We start from the raw sequence: 24,577 nt of genomic DNA, 5'->3' as shown, positions 1-24,577 counted from the left end.
AAATCGCAATCGTGTCTGTATATTAGATGCAGGTCTTTAATTGACAGCGGCGCAGCCTATAGTGAACACGCTGTCCTTAAAGGGACAGTTCACCTCTAAAATTATACCATTATTTACTCACTCTAATATTGTTCCAAACCTGTATTCATTTCTCGATGACAGAATTTTCATTTTTGAGTGAACTATCACATTTATCATTGATATTTGTGTGTGTGTGTGTGTGTGTGTGTGCGTGTGTGTGTGTGTGTGTGTGTGTGCGTGTGTGTGTGTGCGTGTGTGTGTGTGTGTGCAGAAAAGAAGCTGAAGACAGTGAAGCCGTCTGATCCCGATGATGGCGTGTCGGATGTGTTTGCTCAGATGTCTCTCCGCACGGACACAGATCCGCCTTCCCAGAATCCCCTCTCTGTGTCCGCTGTGATTGGCCAGCTGCAGCTCAGCACTATAGACTGGGACTCGTTCACGGCTTCTCCATCCCAGAGCCAGATCCCATCAGCCCCGGGTTCCAGAACCAGCCCTGGGTCTGCAGACGTCCAGCCGGAGCCCAGCCGGAGGAGCGAAGCCACGCTCAAACCCAGCCCTGATGACCAGATGGCGAAAACCCCTGAAAAAGAGCCCGTGATCCAGGTGCATCATGGGAAGGCTGAGGATTCGGACTCGGACTCTTCGGAGGACAGTCCTCGACCGCTGGCGGAGAGGCTGAAGATGAGGTTCACAAAGTGAGCCATCAACCCACAACACACAGTAATGTTTGACTTTTGTGAATAAATTAGTTTTTAATGCTGTGTGTGTGTGTGTGTGTGTGTGATCTGAAATATTATCATCACAATAGCATTTTTCAGAATAACATCAGGGTAAAAGTCACAGTCCGGCCCTAATAAGGGCATAAACGCCTGGCACTTCCTGTCAGGCCTTGATCCTGAGTGACAGGTGTCACACCTCCACAGACATGAAAGATCGACAGCTGCGACACACACACACACACACACGTTCAACACCAGCGCAGCATTAACACACTTCATATGAGGGAGTTCAGGAACCAAGAGCTAGTTTTAATAACTTTAAACTTTAAGCGCTGGACATAAAGATCCCACAAAAACATTTATTACACACGTGTGTGTGTGTGTGTGTGTGTGTGTGTGTGTGATATAAATATAAAATGTTCATTTAAATATAGTGTTTATATATACAAGTCAAATGTAACAATAAATACAGAAAACTTTATTTTATTTTAAAATGTACAAATAAATATAGACAACTTTATTTTATTGTAAAAATAAATATAGAAAATTATTTTATTGTATAAATAAATATAGAAACTTTATTTTATTTTAAAATGTAACAATAAATATAGAAAACTTTTTTATTTTATTGTAAAAATAAATATAGGAAACTTTATTTTATTTTAAAATGTACAAATTAATATAGAAAACGTTATTTTATTGTACAAATAAATATAGAAAACTTTATTTTATTTTATTGTAAAAAGAAAATTTTATTTCATTTTAAAATGTACAAATAAACATAGAAAACTTTATTTTATTTTAGGACAGAATTGTTTTTACTAATATAGGAAACTTTATTTGCTCAGCTAATTTTCATTAAGTTGAAGTATAAAAATCTGCCAGAATTTAACAATCCAAAACTTTTAAATTGTTTCTAGTAATTCTAAATTCATAAAGCATTCCTTGCATTTGTTATTTGCCATTAATATTTACCATATTCATAATAAAGATGTATTTGTCTTCAATACGGCAGTCATCAAGTATTTTAAAAATGTAATGTTTATAATATAATATATATTTGGGAAAAATAGTATATATTTTTTTCCTCCACAATATAAAAAAATACACTTAATTAAGAAGATGATAAGATTACATATTTTTTAAGATGTATTTTGAAGCTGTGTGTGTTAATTCTCGGGGCTTTTGCGCGCGTCTGATCGCATTAATCCGCTAAATGTCGTCGTGTCGACTTAAAGCCTCATTTCCCACAAAAGGGAATCTAATTATTTTCTTTTCACACATTATCCGCCAACATCGCCTTATTCGCACCCGGGTGACAAGCGCGCGTCCGCCTTGTGCGCAGGCGCGCGTCTCCCTTTGAACCTCGCGCTCGTAAAGTTCTGAGGTATAAAAGCGACGGTTGGCCGACGGGACGGGTGAGATGGAGGAGATGGAGCACATCGACGTCGACGCGTACACGGCCAAAGTTTTGTCCCGGTGGGAGTGGGGCAGGGGAGAGGACCGCGCGTGCTCGTCCTCGCCGGGGTCCGAGTCGTTCGACTCCGTGTGCTCGTCGCCGGACGCGCGCTCCAGCAGCGGAGGATGCGAGGCGCAGCACAAGCCCAAAGTGAAGATGAGCGTGAAGCGGAGGATGAAGGCGAGCGAGCGGGAGAAGCTGCGCATGCGCAGTCTGGCGGAGGCGCTGCATCAGCTCCGGGATTACCTGCCGCCGGTGTACAGCAGGAGAGGACAGCCGCTGACCAAGATCCAGACCCTCAAATACACCATCCAGTACATCAAAGAACTGTCCAGCCTCCTCGACCAGCAGGACGGGCACGCGCGGGGGTGACGGGCACGCGCGGGGGTTACGGCGCACCGGCCAACGTCCCCGTTTCCCCTATAAAGAACCTTTTGTGCAATGGAAAGAGTCCACGGATGTTTAAAGTTCTTCGTGGAAGATCCCACAACTCTCACTTTTCACTTATTAACAGAAAATAATCATCTTTATGATGTGATGGGCGTTCTCTTAAAGGGACAGTGCACACAAAAATGCTCATTTACGCCCCCTCACGTTGTTTCTGTATGAATTTCGTTGGTTTGCGGAACACAAGACAGATATTTTGAGGGATGTTTGGTTGTGGTGCACCATTTATCAAGTGTTAACGTTGAGAGAAAACGTTTTCAGAACTTCCTTATGATGTGCGTTCTCTTAAAGGGACAGTGCAGCCAAACAATTCTGCCATTTTGAGGAATGTTTAGTTGTGGGGCACCATTTGTCAAGTGTTAACATGCTATATGACTATAAGGATGTTTTACTTGAACGTTGTCTTAACGCTGAGAGAAAACGTTTTCAGAATTATATGATGGGCGTTCTCTTAAAGGGACAGTGCACTCAAAAAATTCTGTCATTTACGCTCCCTCAAGTTGTTTCTGTATTCTGTTTGGTTGTGGCGCACCATTTATCAAGTGTTATAATGCTGTTTTACTTGAACGTTCTCTTAACGTTGAGAGAAAACGTTTCCAGAACTTCCTTATGATGTGCGTTTTCTTAAAGGGACAGTGCAGCCAAACAATTCTGTTTGGTTGTGGTGCACCATTTATCAAGTGTTATAATGATGTTTTACTTGAACGTTCTCTTAACGTTGAGAGAAAACATTCCGAGAATAGTTATTTGTGCTTGACGAATGTTAACGTTAACCTTCTTGGCATATATTACAAACAAATGTTCAAGGAATGTGAGTAAAAAATACTAACGTTATTGTAACGTTTAAACAACGTTGTTAGCTGGACATTGAAGATAATACTGAATCTTTATATTTACACCTGATTTTGATTTTAGGGCTGCTGTTATACAGATGTTTATTTTTCTGTCTGTCTGTTTGTTTGTTTGTTTGTCCACTCGTGTTTTTCTGTTGTAAATATTTAATGCTGATGCTTGAGTGGAGTGTCGCTGTCTAATATTAAGAGTGTCTTTTAAAGGTAAAATTTTAAATAGCCGAATAAACCACTTGTTCGTGTTGATGTAAACTGGTTTATGGATGTTATGTCAAGGTAAAAGTGGATTTGACATTAAAATATGACCGTTTTTTTAATTATGAAACCAAAAATATTAAATCAATCTACACACAACTTAATATAGCAACAAAAAATAAAGCAAGAAAATATCTGCATGGGTTTAAAAGAATAAATAATAACCGTCAGTCATATCAATTAATAAGAGATTATCACGTGGGTATTAACGAAAAATAATACATTTATTTTTTGTATTTGACAGGGCTTTTAAACATACCAACTAGTTATTAAAGATTACAAACAGGAGAGATTTAAAAAAAAATCTACATTAGCAATAAAAGCCGTTTACGCACAACAGCGACTATCATGACGTAGTTGTTACGACAGGCGCACTGGCCAATCACAGCGCGCCTTTGTTCGGGTCGGGCGGGGCCTCGCGGCACAATGACGCTCTGACAAAGAGAATCTGGGTTCGATGTGACGGTTCGGCGCGGGCCGCCATTTCAAAGCCGAATAAACGCGCGAGGTTTCACGATTTAACAGACGGATGCTTGTTTTGTTTTTTTAGAGTATAGTCCATAACGCTTTATATTTTTAAGGCTCGTTGTTTAGAAGAGCTCTCAATCTCATAAGGTAAGTCACGGAAGAAGCGCCAAATCGAGCGTTTGTGTGTTTAATGTCGGTGAGGTGAGCCGTTAAATCCCACATTCGCCGTCGTTAATTCTTCTGAATCTCCTCAGATGCTCTGGTCCGTTAAATATGTGACAATTCCTTGTTTATGTGTGTCCTCGACTGTGATTATGGCGACAGGGATATTTTTAACCCTCCAGGAAATATCCGAATGTATGAAATCGATTAATTAACCGCGTTAAAACGTCAAACCAATGTAACAAGTGTTATATTTGTGGGCCTAAACACACTTTCAGCAACAGTACTCATTATACACCATCATAAACATCGAGCAAAATACATGATTCTGTAGTACTAGTCCAAATACTAAAGAAATATTAACATTTGAAAATGGACCAGAGGTACTGATGATGTCATCGTGCACTCGGGGGTGTGTATGCAAACTATTGTCCAATAAATGATGTGAGAAACCCCTATCAATATCAGTCGAATTAATTTATAAATATATATGTGACCTTGGACCTCAAAACCAGTCGTATTTGGACCATATTTGTCCGAGATGACACTATTTAAATATTGAGAAATTCGCCTTTTAAAGTTGTCCAAATATGCGATTCCGTATTCTAATAATAAATGTTTGATATATTTACAGTAGGAAGGAATATCTTCATGTAACATGATCTTAATATCCTAATGTGTTTTTGGCATAAAAGGAAAAATGTGATAATTTTGCGACGTATTTTTGGCTATTGCCACATATATACCCGTTTCGACACATGACTGGTCAGGGTTTCCGCTGGGTCTTAAAAAGTCTAGAATTTAAAAATCAAAATATTAGGCTTAAATTCGTGGAATTATTCTGTTCTAGGTCTTAAATAATTTTAAACAGGTCTTAATTTTCCTATGTCCATGTAACGCTACCTCTAATGCTCATTGAAATGCTCGCGCTTTAGAAAGTTTTGTTTTGTAGTTCTTTCTTTCGCTAGTCCAGATATAATTCGCTGTATTACGACAACAAATGCGACCAATATGTAACTTATAATGCAGCTAATCAGCTTTCGTGTTATTATCGAGTTATCGAGTCTCTTTCAGATTGTACCACAGACACATAAAATGGATTTTATTCTTCAGCTAATAGTCCTCCGGTTTTTCGCATTTCCACGATTACTAAATACAATAAAAAAAATCTACAAATAATATTTTGAGATCATGCAATTTGCAATTAATTTGTAATTTCACCACAAAAGAATACCAAAATAAACAAGAATTATGCATTTGGTTTGTTCTATTGTCATGTGTGACTATTGTGCGTCTAATATAATACATAATATAGTAAATGTAAATATGCTAGGGCTGTGAAAATCACGATTAATCGCATCCAAAATAAAAGTTTGTGTTTACATAATATATGTGTGTGTACTCTGTTAATTATTATTTATATATAAATACACACACAAGCATGTATATATTTAAGAAATATTTGCATGTATATACATTTATATAATCTATAATATATATAAATATAAATGTTTTATATATAAAAATATTTTTTTCTTAAATATATACATGCTTGTGTGTGTATTTATATATAAATAATAATTAACAGAGTACACACACATATATTATGTAAACACAAACTTTTATTTTGGATGGGATTAATCGCGATTAATCTTTTGACAGCCCTAAAATATGCAAATTTCTGGAAATTACCACCACAAATTAAGTCATTTTGATTTTAAAAAAAAATAATCACAAAAATATTGTGAAATCCTGGTGGGATTGTGCAAGTTTATCGATAAGAATTTATTGATTTGTTCAATTTGAATTAATTAATTTACTTTGCAAGTAATTTCGTGACTCTTTCTTTTAAATAGGTCTTAAATTGAATTGATAATGGTCTTAAATTTGACTTGAAACGCTGCTGGTTTTGAGGTCACACATTTGATATGAACAGGGTTCCCACTCGTCCTGGAAAACTTGGAAAATTTATGACAAATTTTCCAGTCCTGGAAAACACATGGAAAATTAGAGAAAATGTCAAATGTCCTGGAAAATCTTGTTGTCGTCTGGGAAAATTCTTTAAAAAAAAGTTATTTCTTTAGCCGAGTATAAAGAGTTTATCGCTGGCACAAACAATTAGCGCTAGTTGCAGAAAGCACATGTTCAGGAATGCTGAGTTTGATGCGTGCGAGTAGTATTTTTGAATAATGATGTTTAATAGCTAATGCTATAACTACTCAAATTATGCAGTGAATGTTAACTCGTAAGCTGCCACCTAATCACATCATTTTGATATAAAGTCACATTTGTGTGTTATAAAGTCAGAATTGCGTGATATAAACTCGCAAGTCTTTTCTTCGCAATTGACTTTTTTGCGCAGTTGCGAGTTTATATCTTGCACTTCTTTTCTCAGAATTGTGAGATCTGCAATGGCAAGTTATAAAGTCAAATTCTGAGGAAAAAAGAATTGCGACAATGTTCGCGTTTATATCACAAATATGTAAACTCGCAATTGCGAGAAAGTCAGAATAGCGAGATAAAAAGTCACAATTACCTTTTCTTTCTATAGTGTGGTGTAAACAAGCTTCCATAGTCATAATGTATGATTAAGAGCTCATATTGAAAAATGCTGGATTGTTACGTAATGGCGATAAACTGGACGGCTTTTAAGCAATATTTGGCGTGATCCTTGTCTTTTATTCCCACCGTAGTAAAATTGAAAATGTCCTGGAAAATGTGGGAACCCTGATGAAATATCATGAGGTCTATAATGAGTCTCAATATCTCAAAGTCTCCATTTGTACCTCAGAACGGGGGTTAAATTCCCCAGCGGTTTCCTCGAGATGCTTTTGTTTATTTTACAGTGTGTGTTCACACTATTAATACCGGCTTGTGAAATCCCCCCCGGCCGGATCAGCTGCTCGTATCCCAGCATGCCGAGGGAAAACCGTCAGGCATTTGACATTGGCCCTCGAGTGCTTCCAGAGGTGAAGGTATAAGGGCTGAAGGCGGACGCCGCGTGTTCATTGGCTCAGCTGCTGCGGGGGCTCAATCCTCGTCCTATAGTAACTGAAGCACGGGTGTTTTCCAGATGGAGGCGGAGCCGGAGCAGGTGGAGGAGACGAGGGCGGAGGTGGTGGAGGCTGTGGACACGCCCTCGCAGGAGGAGCCTTCATCTGACAGCAAGTTCAGGTGAGGTCACATGACCAAAGCCACTGCTGTCATTGGTTACGCTCATCAACATTACATTTTTTTATGCGAATTTTGGGATATCGTAGTAATCATAATTGGTGTTTCGCCTGATGCTCTGTCTGTGTGTGTGTGTGTGTGTGTGTGTGTGTTTCGCCTGATGCTCTGTCTGTGTGTCTGTGTGTGTGTGTGTGTGTGTTTCGCCTGATGCTCTGTCTGTGTGTCTGTGTGTGTGTGTGTGTGTGTTTCGCCTGATGCTCTGTCTGTGTGTGTGTGTGTGTGTGTGTGTGTGTGTGTTTCGCCTGATGCTCTGTCTGTGTGTGTGTGTGTGTGTGTGTGTGTGTGTGTGTGTGTGTGTGTGTGTGTTTCGCCTGATGCTCTGTCTGTGTGTGTGTGTGTGTGTGTGTGTGTGTTTCGCCTGATGCTCTGTCTGTGTGTGTGTGTGTGTGTGTGTGTGTGTGTGTGTGTGTGTGTGTGTGTGTGTGTTTCGCCTGATGCTCTGTCTGTGTGTGTGTGTGTGTGTTTCGCCTGATGCTCTGTCTGTGTGTGTGTGTGTGTGTGTGTGTGTTTCGCCTGATGCTCTGTCTGTGTCTGTGTGTGTGTGTGTGTTTCGCCTGATGCTCTCTGTGTGTGTGTGTGTGCGCTTCACCTGACATTGAGACGACACTCATTTATGGTGTGTGTGTGTTTTGCCTGATGCTCTGTCTGTGTGTGTGTGTGTGTGTTTCGCCTGACGCTCTGTGTGTGTGTGTGTGTGTGTGTGTGTGTGTGTGTGTGTGTGTGTGTGTGTGCGCTTCACCTGACATTGAGACGACACTCATTTATGGTGTGTGTGTGTTTTGCCTGATGCTCTGAGACGACACTCGTGTGTGTGTGTGTGTGTGTGTGTGTGTGTGTGTTTTGCCTGATGCTCTGAGACGACACTCGTGTGTGTGTGTGTGTGTGTGTGTTTCGCCTGATGCTCTGAGACGACACTCGTGTGTGTGTGTGTGTGTTTGTTTGGCCTGATGCTCTGAGACGACACGTGTGTGTGTGTGTGTGTGTGTGTGTGTGTGTGTGTTTCGCCTGATGCTCTGAGACGACACTCGTGTGTGTGTGTGTGTGTGTGTGTGTGTGTGTTTCGCCTGATGCTCTGAGACGACACTCGTGTGTTTGTGTGTGTGTTTGTTTGGCCTGATGCTCTGAGACGACACTCGTGTGTGTGTGTGTGTGTGTGTGTGTGTGTGTGTGTGTTTCGCCTGATGCTCTGAGACGACACTCGTGTGTGTGTGTGTGTTTGTGTGTGTGTTTGTTTGGCCTGATGCTCTGAGACGACACTCGTGTGTGTGTGTGTGTGTGTGTGTGTGTGTGTTTCGCCTGATGCTCTGAGACGACACTCGTGTGTGTGTGTGTGTGTGTGTGTGTGTGTGTGTGTTTCGCCTGACGCTCTGAGATGACACTCGTGTGTTTGTGTGTGTGTTTGTTTCACCTGACGCTATAAGACGACACTCGTGTGTGTGTGTGTGTGTGTGTGTGTGTGTGTGTGTGTGTGTGTGTTTGTTTCACCTGACGCTATAAGACGACACTCGTGTGTGTCTGTGTGTGTGTTTCGCCTGACGCTATAAGACGACACTCGTGTGTGTTTGTGTGTGTGTTTGTTTCACCTGACGCTATAAGACGACACTCGTGTGTGTTTGTGTGTGTGTGTTTGTTTCGCCTGACACTCTGAGACGACACTCGTGTGTGTGTCTGTGTTTGTGTGTGTGTCTGTGTGTTTCGCCTCATGCTCTGAGACGACACTCGTGTGTGTGTCTGTGTGTTTCTGTGTGTGTTTGTTTCGCCTGACGCTCTGAGACGACACTCGTGTGTGTTTGTGTTTGTGTGTGTTTGTTTCGCCTGACGCTCTGTGACGACACTCGTGTGTGTCTGTGTTTGTGTGTATTTGTTTCGCCTGACGCTCTGAGACGACACTCGTGTGTGTTTGTGTTTGTCTGTGTGTGTGTTTGTTTCGCCTGACGCTCTGTGACGACACTCGTGTGTGTCTGTGTTTGTGTGTATTTGTTTCGCCTGACGCTCTGAGACGACACTCGTGTGTGTTTGTGTTTGTCTGTGTCTGTGTGTGTGTTTGTTTCGCCTGACGCTCTGAGACGACACTCGTGTGTGTGTTTGTGTGTGTCTGTGTGTGTTTGTTTCGCCTGACGCTCTGAGACGACACTCGTGTGTGTGTCTGTGTGTTTCTGTGTGTGTTTGTTTCGCCTGACGCTCTGAGACGACACTCGTGTGTGTTTGTGTTTGTGTGTGTTTGTTTCGCCTGACGCTCTGTGACGACACTCGTGTGTGTCTGTGTTTGTGTGTTTTTGTTTCGCCTGACGCTCTGAGACGACACTCGTGTGTGTTTGTGTTTGTCTGTGTCTGTGTGTGTGTTTGTTTCGCCTGACGCTCTGTGACGACACTCGTGTGTGTCTGTGTTTGTGTGTATTTGTTTCGCCTGACGCTCTGAGACGACACTCGTGTGTGTTTGTGTTTGTCTGTGTCTGTGTGTGTGTTTGTTTCGCCTGACGCTCTGAGACGACACTCGTGTGTGTGTTTGTGTGTGTCTGTGTGTGTTTGTTTCGCCTGACGCTCTGAGACGACACTCGTGTGTGTCTGTGTTTGTGTGTGTGTCTGTGTGTGTTTCGCCTGATGCTCTGAGACGACACTCGTGTGTGTGTCTGTGTGTTTCTGTGTGTTTGTTTCGCCTGATGCTCTGAGACGACACTCGTGTGTGTGTCTGTGTGTTTCTGTGTGTGTTTGTTTCGCCTGACGCTCTGAGACGACACTCGTGTGTGTTTGTGTCTGTGTGTTTGTGTGTGTGTCTGTGTTTGTGTATGTCTGTGTGTGTGTTTGTTTCGCCTGACGCTCTGAGACGACACTCGTGTGTGTTTGTGTCTGTGTGTTTGTGTGTGTCTGTGTGTGTGTTTGTTTCGCCTGACGCTCTGAGACGACACTCGTGTGTGTTTGTGTCTGTGTGTTTGTGTGTGTCTGTGTGTGTGTTTGTTTCGCCTGACGCTCTGAAGGCCAATTTATACTTCTGCGTCGAGTGCACGCAGAGGGTACGGCGTACCCTACGCATAGACGCGTTGGATACGCCGTACCCTACGCCGTAGCCTGACGCGCACCTCTCCAAAAATGTAACAACGCGTCAATTCTACGCGGACCGCAAGCGCTGTGATTGGTCTGCCAGAACCCTTCCCTCAGGTCAATAAATAATTAAAAAATCTGCGATAGGAGTGTGTGTGTGTGTGTCCAGAAATTGGATGATAGTTCCTTACGTCTGCTATAACACACTATTTTGCAGTCCAGCGATTCTTTATGGTAATAAATAAATACATAGATCCGCTGAATATAGTTTATTTATTTTCTCATTAAAACCAAAGATGTTAATCAGTAATTGTATATCAAGAACAGGGACACATTAGGGTATATTTCGTGAATGAAGTCTCCGCAACAACAATCGCTTGCTGAGCCACCGCTGCTGAAAACAGCGGCCACGAGCTCCGCATAGTTTCACAAATGCATTCCAGCGCCAGATCGCCTTATTTAACTTTACTAATCAACTAGAGATGCTTAATTTGTATTAGATACAACAACTCAAGCTGCAAGAAAAGCCGCTCTCTCACTGCTGCTGATACTCCGACATGAATGTACAGATTCTACACATCAAGCTGCTTCTTCTTCGGCTGTTGTCTTGATTACACCAACATGCCCGAGGACACTGCCTCCTAGCGTCTGCATGTGGAATTGCACATTGACGCAGACAACAGCGCAGAAGTATAAATGCTCACGACGGCGTCGGCTACGCGCGTAGCCTACGGCGTACACTACGGCGTACACTCAACGCAGAAGTATAAATGGGCCTTGAGACGACACTCGTGTCTGTGTGTGTCTGTGTGTGTGTGTTTGTTTCGCCTGACGCTCTGAGACGACACTAGCGTGTGTCTGTGTGTTTGTGTGTGTGTCTGTGTGTGTTTGTTTCGCCTGACGCTCTGAGACGACACTCGTGTCTGTGTGTGTGTGTTTGTTTCGCCTGACGCTCTGAGACGACACTCGTGTGTGTCTGTGTTTGTGTGTATTTGTTTCACCTGACGCTCTGAGACGACACTCGTGTCTGTGTGTGTGTGTTTGTTTCGCCTGACGCTCTGAGACGACACTCGTGTGTGTCTGTGTTTGTGTGTATTTGTTTCACCTGACGCTCTGAGACGACACTCGTGTCTGTGTGTGTGTGTTTGTTTCGCCTGACGCTCTGAGACGACACTCGTGTGTGTCTGTGTTTGTGTGTATTTGTTTCGCCTGACGCTCTGAGACGACACTCGTGTCTGTGTGTGTGTGTTTGTTTCGCCTGACGCTCTGAGACGACACTCGTGTGTGTCTGTGTTTGTGTGTATTTGTTTCACCTGACGCTCTGAGACGACACTCGTGTGTGTTTGTGTCTGTGTGTTTGTGTGTGTCTGTGTGTGTGTGTTTGTTTCGCCTGACGCTTTGAGACGACACTCGTGTCTGTGTGTTTGTGTGTGTCTGTGTGTGTGTGTTTGTTTCGCCTGACGCTCTGAGACGACAGTCGTGTGTGTGTCTGTGTTTGTTTCGCCTGACGCTCTGAGACGACACTCGTGTGTGTTTCTGTGTGTGTTTGTTTCGCCTGATGCTCTGAGACGACACTAGCGTGTGTCTGTGTGTGTGTTTGTTTCGCCTGACGCTCTGAGACGACACTCGTGTGTGTGTGTCTGTGTGTGTGTGTTTGTTTCGCCTGACGCTCTGAGACGACACTCGTGTGTGTGTGTGTGTTTGTGTGTGTGTTTGTTTCGCCTGACGCTCTGAGACGACAGTCGTGTGTGTGTCTGTGTTTGTTTCGCCTGATGCTCTGAGACGACACTCGTGTGTGTTTGTGTGTATTTGTTTCGCCTGATGCTCTGAGACGACACTCGTGTGTGTGTGTGTGTGTGTGTGTGTTTCGCCTGATGCTCTGAGACGACACGTGTGTGTGTGTGTGTTTTGCCTGATGCTCTGAGACGACACTCGTGTGTGTGTGTGTGTGTGTTTTGCCTGATGCTCTGAGACGACACGTGTGTGTGTGTGTGTGTTTCGCCTGATGCTCTGAAACGACACTCGTGTGTCTGTGTGCTTGTGTGTGTGTTTGTTTGTGCGTGTGTTTGTTTCTTCTGACGCTCTGAGACGACACTCGTGTCTGTGTGTGTCTGTGTGTGTGTGTTTGTTTCGCCTGACGCTCTGAGACGACACTCGTGTCTGTGTGTGTCTGTGTGTGTGTGTTTGTTTCACCTGACGCTCTGAGACGACACTCGTGTGTGTTTGTGTCTGTGTGTTTGTGTGTGTTTGTTTCGCCTGACGCTCTGAGACGACACTCGTGTGTGTGCCTGTGTGTGTTTGTTTCGCCTGACGCTCTGAGACGACACTCATGTGTGTTTGTGTCTGTGTGTTTGTGTGTGTCTGTGTGTGTGTGTTTGTTTCGCCTGACGCTCTGAGACGACACTCGTGTGTGTGCCTGTGTGTGTTTGTTTCGCCTGACGCTCTGAGACGACACTCATGTGTGTTTGTGTCTGTGTGTTTGTGTGTGTCTGTGTGTGTGTGTTTGTTTCGCCTGACGCTCTGAGACGACACTCGTGTGTGTGTGTGTGTCTGTGTGTTTGTGTGTGTGTTTGTTTCGCCTGACGCTCTGAGACGACAGTCGTGTGTGTGTGTGTGTGTTTCGCCTGATGCTCTGAGACGACACTCGTGTGTGTGTGTGTGTGTTTCGCCTGATGCTCTGAGACGACACTCGTGTGTGTGTGTGTGTGTGTGTGTGTGTGTGTTTGTTTCGCCTGATGCTCTGAGACGACACTCGTGTGTGTGTGTGTGTGTGTTTCGCCTGATGCTCTGAGACGACACTCGTGTGTGTGTGTGTGTGTGTTTCGCCTGATGCTCTGAGACGACACTCGTGTGTGTGTGTGTGTGTGTTTGTTTCGCCTGATGCTCTGAGACGACACTCGTGTGTGTGTGTGTGTGTGTTTCGCCTGATGCTCTGAGACGACAGTCGTGTGTGTCTGTGTGTGTTTCGCCTGATGCTCTGAGACGACAGTCGTGTGTGTGTGTGTGTGTTTCGCCTGATGCTCTGAGACGACACTCGTGTGTGTGTGTGTGTGTGTGTGTGTGTGTGTGTGTGTGTGTGTGTGTTTGTTTCGCCTGATGCTCTGAGACGACACTCGTGTGTGTTTGTGTGTTTGTTTTGCCTGATGCTCTGAGACGACACTCGTGTGTGTGTGTGTGTGTGTCTGTGTTTGTTTCGCCTGACGCTATAAGACGACACTTGTGTGTGTTTGTGTGTTTGTTTTGCCTGATGCTCTGAGACGACACTCGTGTGTGTGTGTGTGTGTGTGTGTGTTTCGCCTGATGCTCTGAGACGACACTCGTGTGTGTGTGTGTGTGTGTGTGTGTGTGTGTGTGTGTGTGTGTGTGTGTTTGTTTCGCCTGACGCTCTGAGACGACACTAGCGTGTGTCTGTGTTTGTGTGTGTGTCTGTGTGTGTGTTTGTTTCGCCTGACGCTCTGAGACGACACTCGTGTGTGTGTGTCTGTGTTTGTGTGTTTGTTTCGCCTGACGCTCTGAGACGACACGTGTGTGTGTGTGTCTGTGTGTTTGTGTGTGTGTTTGTTTCGCCTGCCGCTCTGAGACGACACTCGTGTGTGTCTGTGTTTGTGTGTATTTGTTTCGCCTGACGCTCTGAGACGACAGTCGTGTGTGTTTGTGTGTTTGTTTTGCCTGATGCTCTGAGACGACACTCGTGTGTGTGTGTGTTTCGCCTGATGCTCTGAGACGACACTCGTGTATGTGTGTGTCTGTGTGCTTGTGTGTGTGTTTGTTTCGCCTGACGCTCTGAGACGACACTCGTGTGTGTCTGTGTTTGTGTGTATTTGTTTCGCCTGACGCTCTGAGACGACACTCGTGTGTGTTTGTGTGTTTGTTTTGCCTGATGCTCTGAGACGACACTCGTGTGTGTGTGTTTCGCCTGATGCTCTGAGACGACACGTGTGTGTGTGTGTGTGTGTGTTTCGCCTGATGCTCTGAAACGACACTCGTGTGTGTGTGTGTCTGTGTGCTTGTGTGTGTGTTTGTTTCGCCTGACGCTCTGAACACTCGTGTGTGTCTGTGTTTGTTTGTGTGTGTGTTTGTTTCGCCTGACGCTATAAGACGACACTCGTGTGTGTCTGTGTTTGTTTCGCCTGACGCTATAAGACGACACTCGTGTGTGTTTGTGTGTTTGTTTTGCCTGATGCTCTGAGACGACACTCGTGTGTGTGTGTGTGTTTCGCCTGATGCTCTGAGACGACACGTGTGTGTGTGTGTGTGTATTTCGCCTGATGCTCTGAAACGACACTCGTATGTGTGTGTGTGTGTCTGTGTGCTTGTGTGTGTGTTTGTTTCGCCTGACGCTCTGAGACGACACTCGTGTGTGTCTGTGTTTGTTTGTGTGTGTGTTTGTTTCGCCTGACGCTCTGAGACGACACTCGTGTTTGTGTGTGTGTGTGTTTGTTTCGCCTGACGCTCTGAGACGACACTCGTGTGTGTCTGTGTTTGTGTGTGTGTGTGTGTGTGTCTGTGTTTGTTTCGCCTGACGCTCTGAGACGACACTCGCGTGTGTGTCTGTGTTTGTTTCGCCTGACGCTATAAGACGACACTCGTGTGTGTCTGTGTTTGTTTCGCCTGACGCTCTGAGACGACACTCGCGTGTGTGTCTGTGTTTGTTTCGCCTGACGCTATAAGACGACACTCGTGTGTGTGTTTGTGTGTTTGTTTTGCCTGATGCTCTGAGACGACACTCGTGTGTGTGTGTGTTTCGCCTGATGCTCTGAAACGACACTCGTGTGTGTTTGTGTGTGTTTGTGTGTGTGTGTGTGTTTGTTTCGCCTGACGCTCTGAGACGACACTCGTGTGTGTGTGTTTGTGTGCCTGTGTTTGTGTGTGTGTTTCGCCTGATGCTCTGAGACGACACGTGTGTGTGTGTGTGTTTGTGTGCCTGTGTTTGTGTGTGTGTTTCGCCTGATGCTCTGAGACGACACGTGTGTGTGTGTGTGTGTTTGTGTGCCTGTGTTTGTGTGTGTGTTTCGCCTGATGCTCTGAGACGACACGTGTGTGTGTGTGTGTGTTTGTGTGCCTGTGTTTGTGTGTGTGTTTCGCCTGATGCTCTGAGACGACACGTGTGTGTGTGTGTGTGTTTGTGTGCCTGTGTTTGTGTGTGTGTTTCGCCTGATGCTCTGAGACGACACGTGTGTGTGTGTGTGTGTGTGTTTGTGTGCCTGTGTTTGTGTGTTTGTTTCGCCTGATGCTCTGAGATGACACTCGTGTGTGTTTGTGTGTGTGTGTGTTTGTTTCGCCTGACGCTCTGAGACGACACTCGTGTGTGTTTGTGTGTTTGTGTGTGTGTTTCGCCTGATGCTCTGAGACGACACGTGTGTGTGTGTGTGTGTGTTTGTGTGCCTGTGTTTGTGTGTGTGTTTCGCCTGATGCTCTGAGACGACACTCGTGTGTGTGTGTTTGTGTGCCTGTGTTTGTGTGTGTGTTTCGCCTGATGCTCTGAGACGACACGTGTGTGTGTGTGTGTGTGTGTGTGTGTGTGTGTTTGTGTGCCTGTGTTTGTGTGTGTGTTTCGCCTGACGCTCTGAGACGACACTCATGCTCACGGTGTGTGTGTGTGTTCACTACTGTGTGTGTGCACTTGGAGGGGTTAAACGCAGAGCACAAATTCCAAGTATGGGTCACCTTGGCCACATGTCACTTCACTTTAGTCACTTTCACTTCAATTTCCCAGGAACTGACGACTGAAGATGCTGATTTCTGCGCACATGTTTTCTGTGATGCTCCAGTTTTGCGCATGAGCCACAGCCGCTGTCCCTGAGCTGCGTTAGAACTCTTCATCTTCTGCAGTGACTCTGTCTCTCTGGTTATTTGCAGGGGTCGAGGAATGAAGTTTCGTGGCAGAGGAGGCCGGATGGGCCGCGGGATTCGTGGCGGGCGTGGGATGATGATGATGATGAAGGGCTTCAGACCGCCGGGTCACATGAGAGGCAGAGGCCGCGACGGGTTCGCCAACGGATTTGGACCCATGAGGTCCTGCCCGAGTGTTTTCAGTCTTGAGGCCTGTTCACACCGGGACGATTTTCGCACGCGTTTAACGCCGACGTTTAACGCCTCGGGACTAAACAATGGCCGCCAATGTGAGTGTGCACACCGACGCGCAAAACGCCAGGCGTAAAAGCGTCATTTTAAAAAAACCGCCTCGGGTTCGTTTTTTTATTTTGACGCGGCGCGTTAAAAACTGTCCGACCAATGAGATCTGCGCTTTTGTTCACGTGCCTGGAGCTGCTGAAGTGACAGTAAAACACGACTTGGTGGCGCTCAAGCACAAAACGCTCTTGCCGAGCACACATTGATACGACGAAGAAGTAGTAAGTAGACAAAGAAGAAGATGAACTGCTAATGCTGCTCGCCAGTTAGCAAAAAGTGTGTGAATGGTTTTGTCCATAGACATAATATGTCTGTGGTTTTGGCAAGCACGTAAATACTGTCTCTCTTCTTCTTCTGTGTGACAAGCGAGTGTCAGAGGCTTAAAGTGCCGCAGCACCATCTTGTGTACCGCGAGCGCATCGACTGAATGTGCACGTTCACTCGGCGCAGCGCCAGTGAAAATCGCTTGGGTGTGAACACTCAAGACACGCCGAAAAACGGCACGAAAAACGCTGGCGATAAGCGCGCGCGATATTCGTCCCGGTGTGTACAGGCCTTTATCCGCATCATTTGAGTGAAGCTGTTAATGAGATTTCGCCTGTTCTGTGTTTAGGAGAGGCATGGGCAGGACGTGGCCGTATCCGGACATGCGAGGCCGTCGAGGTCGAGGCGGGCCGATGGGGATGGGCTTGGGTCCGCCGCCTCCACCTCCTCCACCCATGCACATGAGAGGTCCTCCACCACACATGCACAGGTGTCCACACACTCCCTCAAACACTGCTGCTTATACACTGCATTCAACCAAATGTGCTCTTTTTAAAGGCAAAATTATGTCAAAATGTCAGTTCAAGTGACAGTCGGTGATGCTTAAAAGCTTAAAGGGTTAGTTCACCCAAAAATGAAATTCTGTCATTACTGAGCCTCATGTGGTTGGACACCCGTCAGACCTCCGTTCATCTTCAGACACAAATGAAGATATTTTAGTGTTAAGGCCTGTTCACACCGGGACGATTTTCGCACGCGTTTATCTAATGAGTTTAGTTCAATTGTAATACATTAAAGGGTTAGTTCAGCCAAAACTGTAAATTGTGTCATTAATGACTGAGCCTCATGTGGTTGGACACCCGTCAGACCTCCGTTCATCTTCAGACACAAATGAAGATATTTTAGTGTAAATCTGATGCTCTGAAAGGCCTCCATTGGCTCAACTTTACACTCTCAAGACCCTTAAAAGACACTAAAGACTAAAGTTACAAAGTCCATCTCACTACAGCGGCTCTACAATAACTTTATGAATCAGCGAGAATAGTTTTTGTGTGCAAAAAAACCCTAAATAACGACTTATATAGTGATGACGATTTCAAAACACAGCCTCATGAAGCTTCGAAGCGTTATGAATCAGTGAGTCGATTCAGCGGTTTGAAGCGTTATGAATCAGTGAGTCGATTCAGCGGTTTGAAGCGTTATGAATCAGTGAGTCGATTCAGCAGTTTGGAGTGTTATGAATCAGTGAGTCGATTCAGTAGTTTGGAGTGTTATGAATCAGTGAGTCGATTCAGCGGTTTGAAGCGTTATGAATCAGTGAGTCGATTCAGCAGTTTGGAGTGTTATGAATCAGTGAGTCGATTCAGCAGTTTGGAGTGTTATGAATCAGTGAGTCGATTCAGCGGTTTGAAGCGTTATGAATCAGTGAGTCGATTCAGCAGTTTGGAGTGTTATGAATCAGTGAGTCGATTCAGCAGTTTGGAGTGTTATGAATCAGTGAGTCGATTCAGTAGTTTGGAGTGTTATGAATCAGTGAGTCGATTCAGCAGTTTGGAGTGTTATGAATCAGTGAGTCGATTCAGCGGTTTGAAGCGTTATGAATCAGTGAGTCGATTCAGCAGTTTGGAGTGTTATGAATCAGTGAGTCGATTCAGTAGTTTGGAGTGTTATGAATCAGTGAGTCGATTCAGCGGTTTGAAGCGTTATGAATCAGTGAGTCGATTCAGCAGTTTGGAGTGTTATGAATCAGTGAGTCGATTCAGCAGTTTGGAGTGTTATGAATCAGTGAGTCGATTCAGCGGTTTGAAGCGTTATGAATCAGTGAGTCGATTCAGCAGTTTGGAGTGTTATGAATCAGTGAGTCGATTCAGCAGTTTGGAGTGTTATGAATCAGTGAGTCGATTCAGCAGTTTGGAGTGTTATGAATCAGTGAGTCGATTCAGCGGTTTGAAGCGTTATGAATCAGTGAGTCGATTCAGCAGTTTGGAGTGTTATGAATCAGTGAGTCGATTCAGCAGTTTGGAGTGTTATGAATCAGTGAGTCGATTCAGCAGTTTGGAGCGTTATGAATCAGTGAGTCGATTCAGCGGTTTGGAGCGTTATGAATCAGTGAGTCGATTCAGCGGTTTGAAGCGTTATGAATCAGTGAGTCGATTCAGCAGTTTGGAGTGTTATGAATCAGTGAGTCGATTCAGTAGTTTGGAGTGTTATGAATCAGTGAGTCGATTCAGCGGTTTGAAGCGTTATGAATCAGTGAGTCGATTCAGCAGTTTGGAGTGTTATGAATCAGTGAGTCGATTCAGCAGTTTGGAGTGTTATGAATCAGTGAGTCGATTCAGCGGTTTGAAGCGTTATGAATCAGTGAGTCGATTCAGCAGTTTGGAGTGTTATGAATCAGTGAGTCGATTCAGCAGTTTGGAGTGTTATGAATCAGTGAGTCGATTCAGTAGTTTGGAGTGTTATGAATCAGTGAGTCGATTCAGCAGTTTGGAGTGTTATGAATCAGTGAGTCGATTCAGCGGTTTGAAGCGTTATGAATCAGTGAGTCGATTCAGCAGTTTGGAGTGTTATGAATCAGTGAGTCGATTCAGTAGTTTGGAGTGTTATGAATCAGTGAGTCGATTCAGCGGTTTGAAGCGTTATGAATCAGTGAGTCGATTCAGCAGTTTGGAGTGTTATGAATCAGTGAGTCGATTCAGCAGTTTGGAGTGTTATGAATCAGTGAGTCGATTCAGCGGTTTGAAGCGTTATGAATCAGTGAGTCGATTCAGCAGTTTGGAGTGTTATGAATCAGTGAGTCGATTCAGCAGTTTGGAGTGTTATGAATCAGTGAGTCGATTCAGCAGTTTGGAGTGTTATGAATCAGTGAGTTGATTCAGCAGTTTGGAGTGTTATGAATCAGTGAGTCGATTCAGCAGTTTGGAGTGTTATGAATCAGTGAGTCGATTCAGCAGTTTGGAGCGTTATGAATCAGTGAGTCGATTCAGCGGTTTGGAGCGTTATGAATCAGTGAGTCGATTCAGCGGTTTGGAGCGTTATGAATCAGTGAGTCGATTCAGCGGTTTGGAGTGTTATGAATCAGTGAGTCGATTCAGCAGTTTGGAGTGTTATGAATCAGTGAGTCGATTCAGCAGTTTGGAGTGTTATGAATCAGTGAGTCGATTCAGCGGTTTGGAGTGTTATGAATCAGTGAGTCGATTCAGCGGTTTGAAGCGCCAAATTTCAGCAGTTTGACACACGATCCGAATCATGATTCGACTCACTGATTCATAACGCTTCAAACCGCTGAATCGACTCACTGATTCATAACGCTTCGAAGCTTCATGAGGCCGTGTTTTGAAATCGTCATCACTATAAGTCGTTGTTTAGGGTTTTTTTGCGCACAGAAACTATTCTCGTCTTCATAAAGTTATTGTAGAGCCGCTGTAGTGAGATGGACTTTGTAACTTTAGTCTTTAGTGTCTTTTAAGGGTCTTGAGAGTGTAAAGTTGAGCCAATGGAGGCCTTTCAGAGCATCAGATTTACACTAAAATATCTTCATTTGTGTCTGAAGATGAACGGAGGTCTGACGGGTGTCCAACCACATGAGGCTCAGTCATTAATGACACAATTTACATTTGAGTGAACTAACCCTTTAACCTTTTCTGCTCTCATTTTCAATATTCAATACATTTTCAATAAAAGCACAGTAAGTGCAACCAACATTTCAACTGTAGGTTAACCTGCTACTTCTGCTTTTGTTTTCCAACATAAAAATATTACAATATTAATATCAAAAATAAAGTGCAACTAACTTCTCTTCAGGTTTAATTAATAGTAGGTTTACCTGCTACTTTTGCTGTTGTTTTTCAACATTAAAATAATACAAATACAATATTATTATCAAAAATAAAGTGCAACCAACATTTCTTCAGATTGAATAAACTGGCTGAAGCTGCTACTACTCTCAGTTTAATAAACAAACAATATTTAACAAAGATAAAATGTAACCAACTACTCTTCAATGACTCTACAGATTTCTTTTTCAAAAATATCAACATGATCTGACCGCAGAACTACACAATATTTACACTACAGTAGGTCTACTGATAATATTTACAATAATATATTGAATTTGATAGGCGTCTCTCACATTGTCCCACAGCAACATTACAATAGTGCTCAGTAATGTACAATGTTTTATAATAATAATTTATTCTATTTAGTGTCCAATTCATTCATTTAACATATCTAATATTGGGGGCATCCAAGTTATTTGACATATTTGAACATTTGAAAAAAGAAAAAGAAAAAAAGTAACGCAGTAGTTACTTTCCCTGGTAATTAGTTACTTTTATAATGATGCAACTCAGTTACTAACTCAGTTACTATTTGTAAGAAGTAACTAGTAACTATAACTAATTACTTTTTTAAAGTAACGTGCCCAACACTGGTTGCGATGATGTCACAGATAGGCAGACTGAATCGAGTAACGTTTAACGCCTTTATTATTAAAAGTGCTAAGAAAAAGCATCCATATAAAGTCTGATGTGTTAAAATCCAACGGGTTATTTCCTATTATCGATACAATCGATTGATTACCTTTTAAAATAATGTTAGATCGATATATGTCGTTCGAAAGGCCAACTTGCCGAGCACAGATCGATGTAGTTAGATCATAGGAAAATAAATCGATACATCGATGTAGTAGATGAATCGTTACACCCCTAGTGTGTACGCTATTAAAGGAGGAACGCGTAAGATCTTGCATTGCACAGTTCATGGTCTACAAAAAAAAGCACGTTTCATGGGCGTTAGCGCTTTGGAAGACGTTTTTTAACAACGCTAAACTGAATTTAGATCTGTAAAATGGATTAATTGCATGGCAAACAAGAATCGTTTCAAGAATTTTAAAGGGACGGTTCGCTCCCAAAACTCTGTCCTTTACTCTCCTCCACTTGTGAGTTCTGTTGAACACTAAAGAAGATATTTGGAATAAAGTGTGTGTTTGTCGTCACAGGCACGGCCCTCCGCCGCCCCCCCCGCCCCCAGGGCACCCGGCCTTCAGAGGGCGGCCCCCACACCCGAGAGGACGGGGCATGATGCCGCCCGGCCCGCCGCGCTTCTTCCACCCCCGAGGGTAAGGCCGCACTCATCCGCTCCTCACGTTCACAGACGCACATGCGAAGAGCCTCCCCGGCGTGACCACATAATCATAATAATAATAATAATTCATTTTATTTAAAGGGTTAGTTCACCCAAAAATGTAAATTGTGTCATTAATGACTGAGCCTCATGTGGTTGGACACCCGTCAGACCTCCGTTCATCTTCAGACACAAATGAAGATATTTTAGTGTAAAGCTGATGCTGAGAAAGGCTTCAGATAGGCCTCCATTGGCATTCAGTACATTTACACTCACAAGACCCATAAAAGGCACTAAAAACATCGTTACAAAGTCCATCTCACCACAGTGACTCTACAATAATTTTACGAAGCGACGACAATAGTTTTTGTGCGCAAAAGAAATCTAAATAACACCTTTATCCAGCTTGTTCTTGTCTTCCGTGTGCGTCTCCACGACGCATACGCGAGAATATGACGTAGCGCCAGCGTTCGGGAATCCATTAAATGCCACTTTAGCCCGATTTTGAGAACTACGCCGAGACCTAAAGCAGATCAATGTAGAATTCAACAGCTGAGATACGCGCGTCTTCCTCTGCTCGTAAACAAATCATATTCTGGGTCATGTGTCCGAACGCCGGATCTGCTCATATTCTTGCGCATGCGTCGTGGAGACACACACGGAAGACAAGAACAAGCTGGATAAAGGTGTTATTTTGATTTTTTTTGCGCACAAAAACTATTGTCGTCGCTTCGTAAAATTATTCTAGAGTCACTGTGGTGAGATGGACTTTGTAACGACGTTTTTAGTGCCTTTTATGGGTCTTGTGAGTGTAAATGTACTGAATGCCAATGGAGGCCTATCTGAAGCCTTTCTCAGCATCAGCTTTACACTAAAATATCTTCATTTGTGTCTGAAGATGAACGGAGGTCTGACGGGTGTCCAACCACATGAGGGTGAGGAATTAATGACAGAATTTACATTTTTGGGTGAACGAACCCTTTAAAGGCGCCTTTCAGAACACTCAAGGTCACATACAATTGAGCTAGTGCATGTTTTTCTTGAATTCTGTGTTACAAAATGACGAGTTTCGGCCCCTCTTGAGCACAGCAGGCCAATCGAAATGTGTGATTTTATCCTTTCATGCAGCTACCACAACGGATCGGCCCCTCCTCTGCCCCACCCGCCTCCAGGCAGGGGCCAGCGCTGGCCGGGGCCCCCCGGTGGCCGGAAGTTTTAACGCAGCTAAAATCTGTAGCGTTAATGACTCATTTCTGTCCGAACAGACTCGCAGGTCCTTTTACTGTAACGAAACACGCTACCTTTTCCTTTTATTTTTTCTTTTACACATGTTACTTCATTTGAGGAAAATCCCGAAAAACATTTAAAATCACTCTGAGGAAGAGAAGGACACAACATATGTTCTTAAGTTGATTTAAACTAAGTGTGTTTTTACTCCTAAGTGTTGTGTAGTCAGCGTGGTGCTATTCCTGTGAGCCTTAAACAATCTTGTTCCTTTAAGAAACTAAGTGAGGTTTTAAGAGGCCGAGAGGGGGCGATGCATGTGTCGTTGATATTTCTGTACTCCTTGGACGTCTCAAACATGGCATTTACCAAGCAGATCTTCATGTGTAGTGCTCATGAACTAATACTGATTTAATATCATAAATGTGCAGCTACTTTAGAGAATATTGCTGTTGAAAAGTATTCCTGTTTCTTTGGTTGAATGATTCTGTTCAAATCACAAACACATGACCGTAGAGTAGCGCTAACGTCTTTAAACAAGCTTTTTTTCTATTTTAAGCCCGAGTATTTGACTCAAAATAGCAAAACGTAAAATAAAAACCCCTCTGTGTTGAGTTTTTCAAGTGTTATTATGGCACATTCACGTATTGTAACTGATAATGTGGATTTGTGAATGTAAATCAGATAACGGCTTAGTTTTGACAAGCAAAACAATAAAGTTAAGATAAAATGACCTCTCTTTTTTTTATTTATTTACTGTTCATTTGAACTAAAAGCTGAATGTCCATTTATTTTTTACATGTAAATGCAAGTACTGCTCATTTCTCCAAATGGACAAATTCACATGAGCACAGAAATATGATGGAAATGACTGGTTATTATGAATACTGCATAATAAAGCACATAGAAGACTGTTCTATCATTGAGTAAAGTTACACTGAAGTAAAGTGGCACAGGCCGGATGTCCAAGGATGTGTGCATGAAATAAATGTGCTTATTATCCAACGCATCTGGAGTCCTAAAACTAGAGCTTGGATGCTTAAAACAAGGGCCCTCGTCGTCATCATCGCAGGCCGCGCTGTAGTGATTTAAACACGAAAGAGTCAAAAGTTTGGAGACGCTCATTTCTCGTGTGTTTAAAGAAAACAGCTCAGGACGTTCATCAGCCAACTCCATCTTGG

The 24,577-nt window shown here is 43.7% G+C and overlaps 3 protein-coding genes across 4 annotated transcripts in view; all 3 read left to right on the top strand.

Moving 5' to 3' along the window:
* Positions 1–783, top strand: part of gen1 (GEN1 Holliday junction 5' flap endonuclease) — a 25,167-nt gene extending 24,384 nt beyond the window's left edge. The window contains exon 14 of the mRNA XM_079816999.1: positions 293–783. Coding sequence (XP_079673125.1) covers positions 293–720 — 428 coding nt within the window. The 3' untranslated portion in view covers positions 721–783. The remainder of the gene's footprint in view (positions 1–292) is intronic.
* A 1,380-nt stretch (positions 784–2,163) lies between these two features.
* Positions 2,164–2,571, top strand: msgn1 (mesogenin 1; the record flags this gene model as incomplete). The annotated part of the gene is made up of 1 exon (XM_079818356.1): positions 2,164–2,571. The coding sequence occupies one exon, from the start codon at positions 2,164–2,166 to the stop codon at positions 2,569–2,571; it is 408 nt and encodes a 135-aa protein (XP_079674482.1).
* Positions 2,572–4,139: 1,568 nt separating this feature from the next.
* On the top strand, positions 4,140–24,308 carry LOC307126404 (uncharacterized protein). 2 transcript variants are annotated; one of them, XM_079816896.1, is made up of 6 exons: positions 4,140–4,367; positions 7,456–7,556; positions 16,512–16,667; positions 17,398–17,538; positions 22,048–22,167; positions 23,301–24,308. In XM_079816896.1, exons 2-6 carry the CDS (start codon positions 7,456–7,458, stop codon positions 23,389–23,391), a joined length of 609 nt encoding a protein of 202 aa, XP_079673022.1. In that variant the 5' UTR covers positions 4,140–4,367; the 3' UTR covers positions 23,392–24,308. The 2 variants fall into 2 exon arrangements, with proteins under 2 accessions (XP_079673022.1, XP_079673023.1); XM_079816897.1 differs by having other exon boundaries at positions 4,154–4,367; positions 7,229–7,556.
* Positions 24,309–24,577: the final 269 nt, after the last annotated feature.

This window comes from Gobio gobio, assembly GCF_949357685.1.
Source record: "Gobio gobio genome assembly, chromosome: 5".
Taxonomy (NCBI): domain Eukaryota; kingdom Metazoa; phylum Chordata; class Actinopteri; order Cypriniformes; family Gobionidae; genus Gobio; species Gobio gobio.
This window is presented reverse-complemented; position numbering and strand designations above follow the sequence as displayed.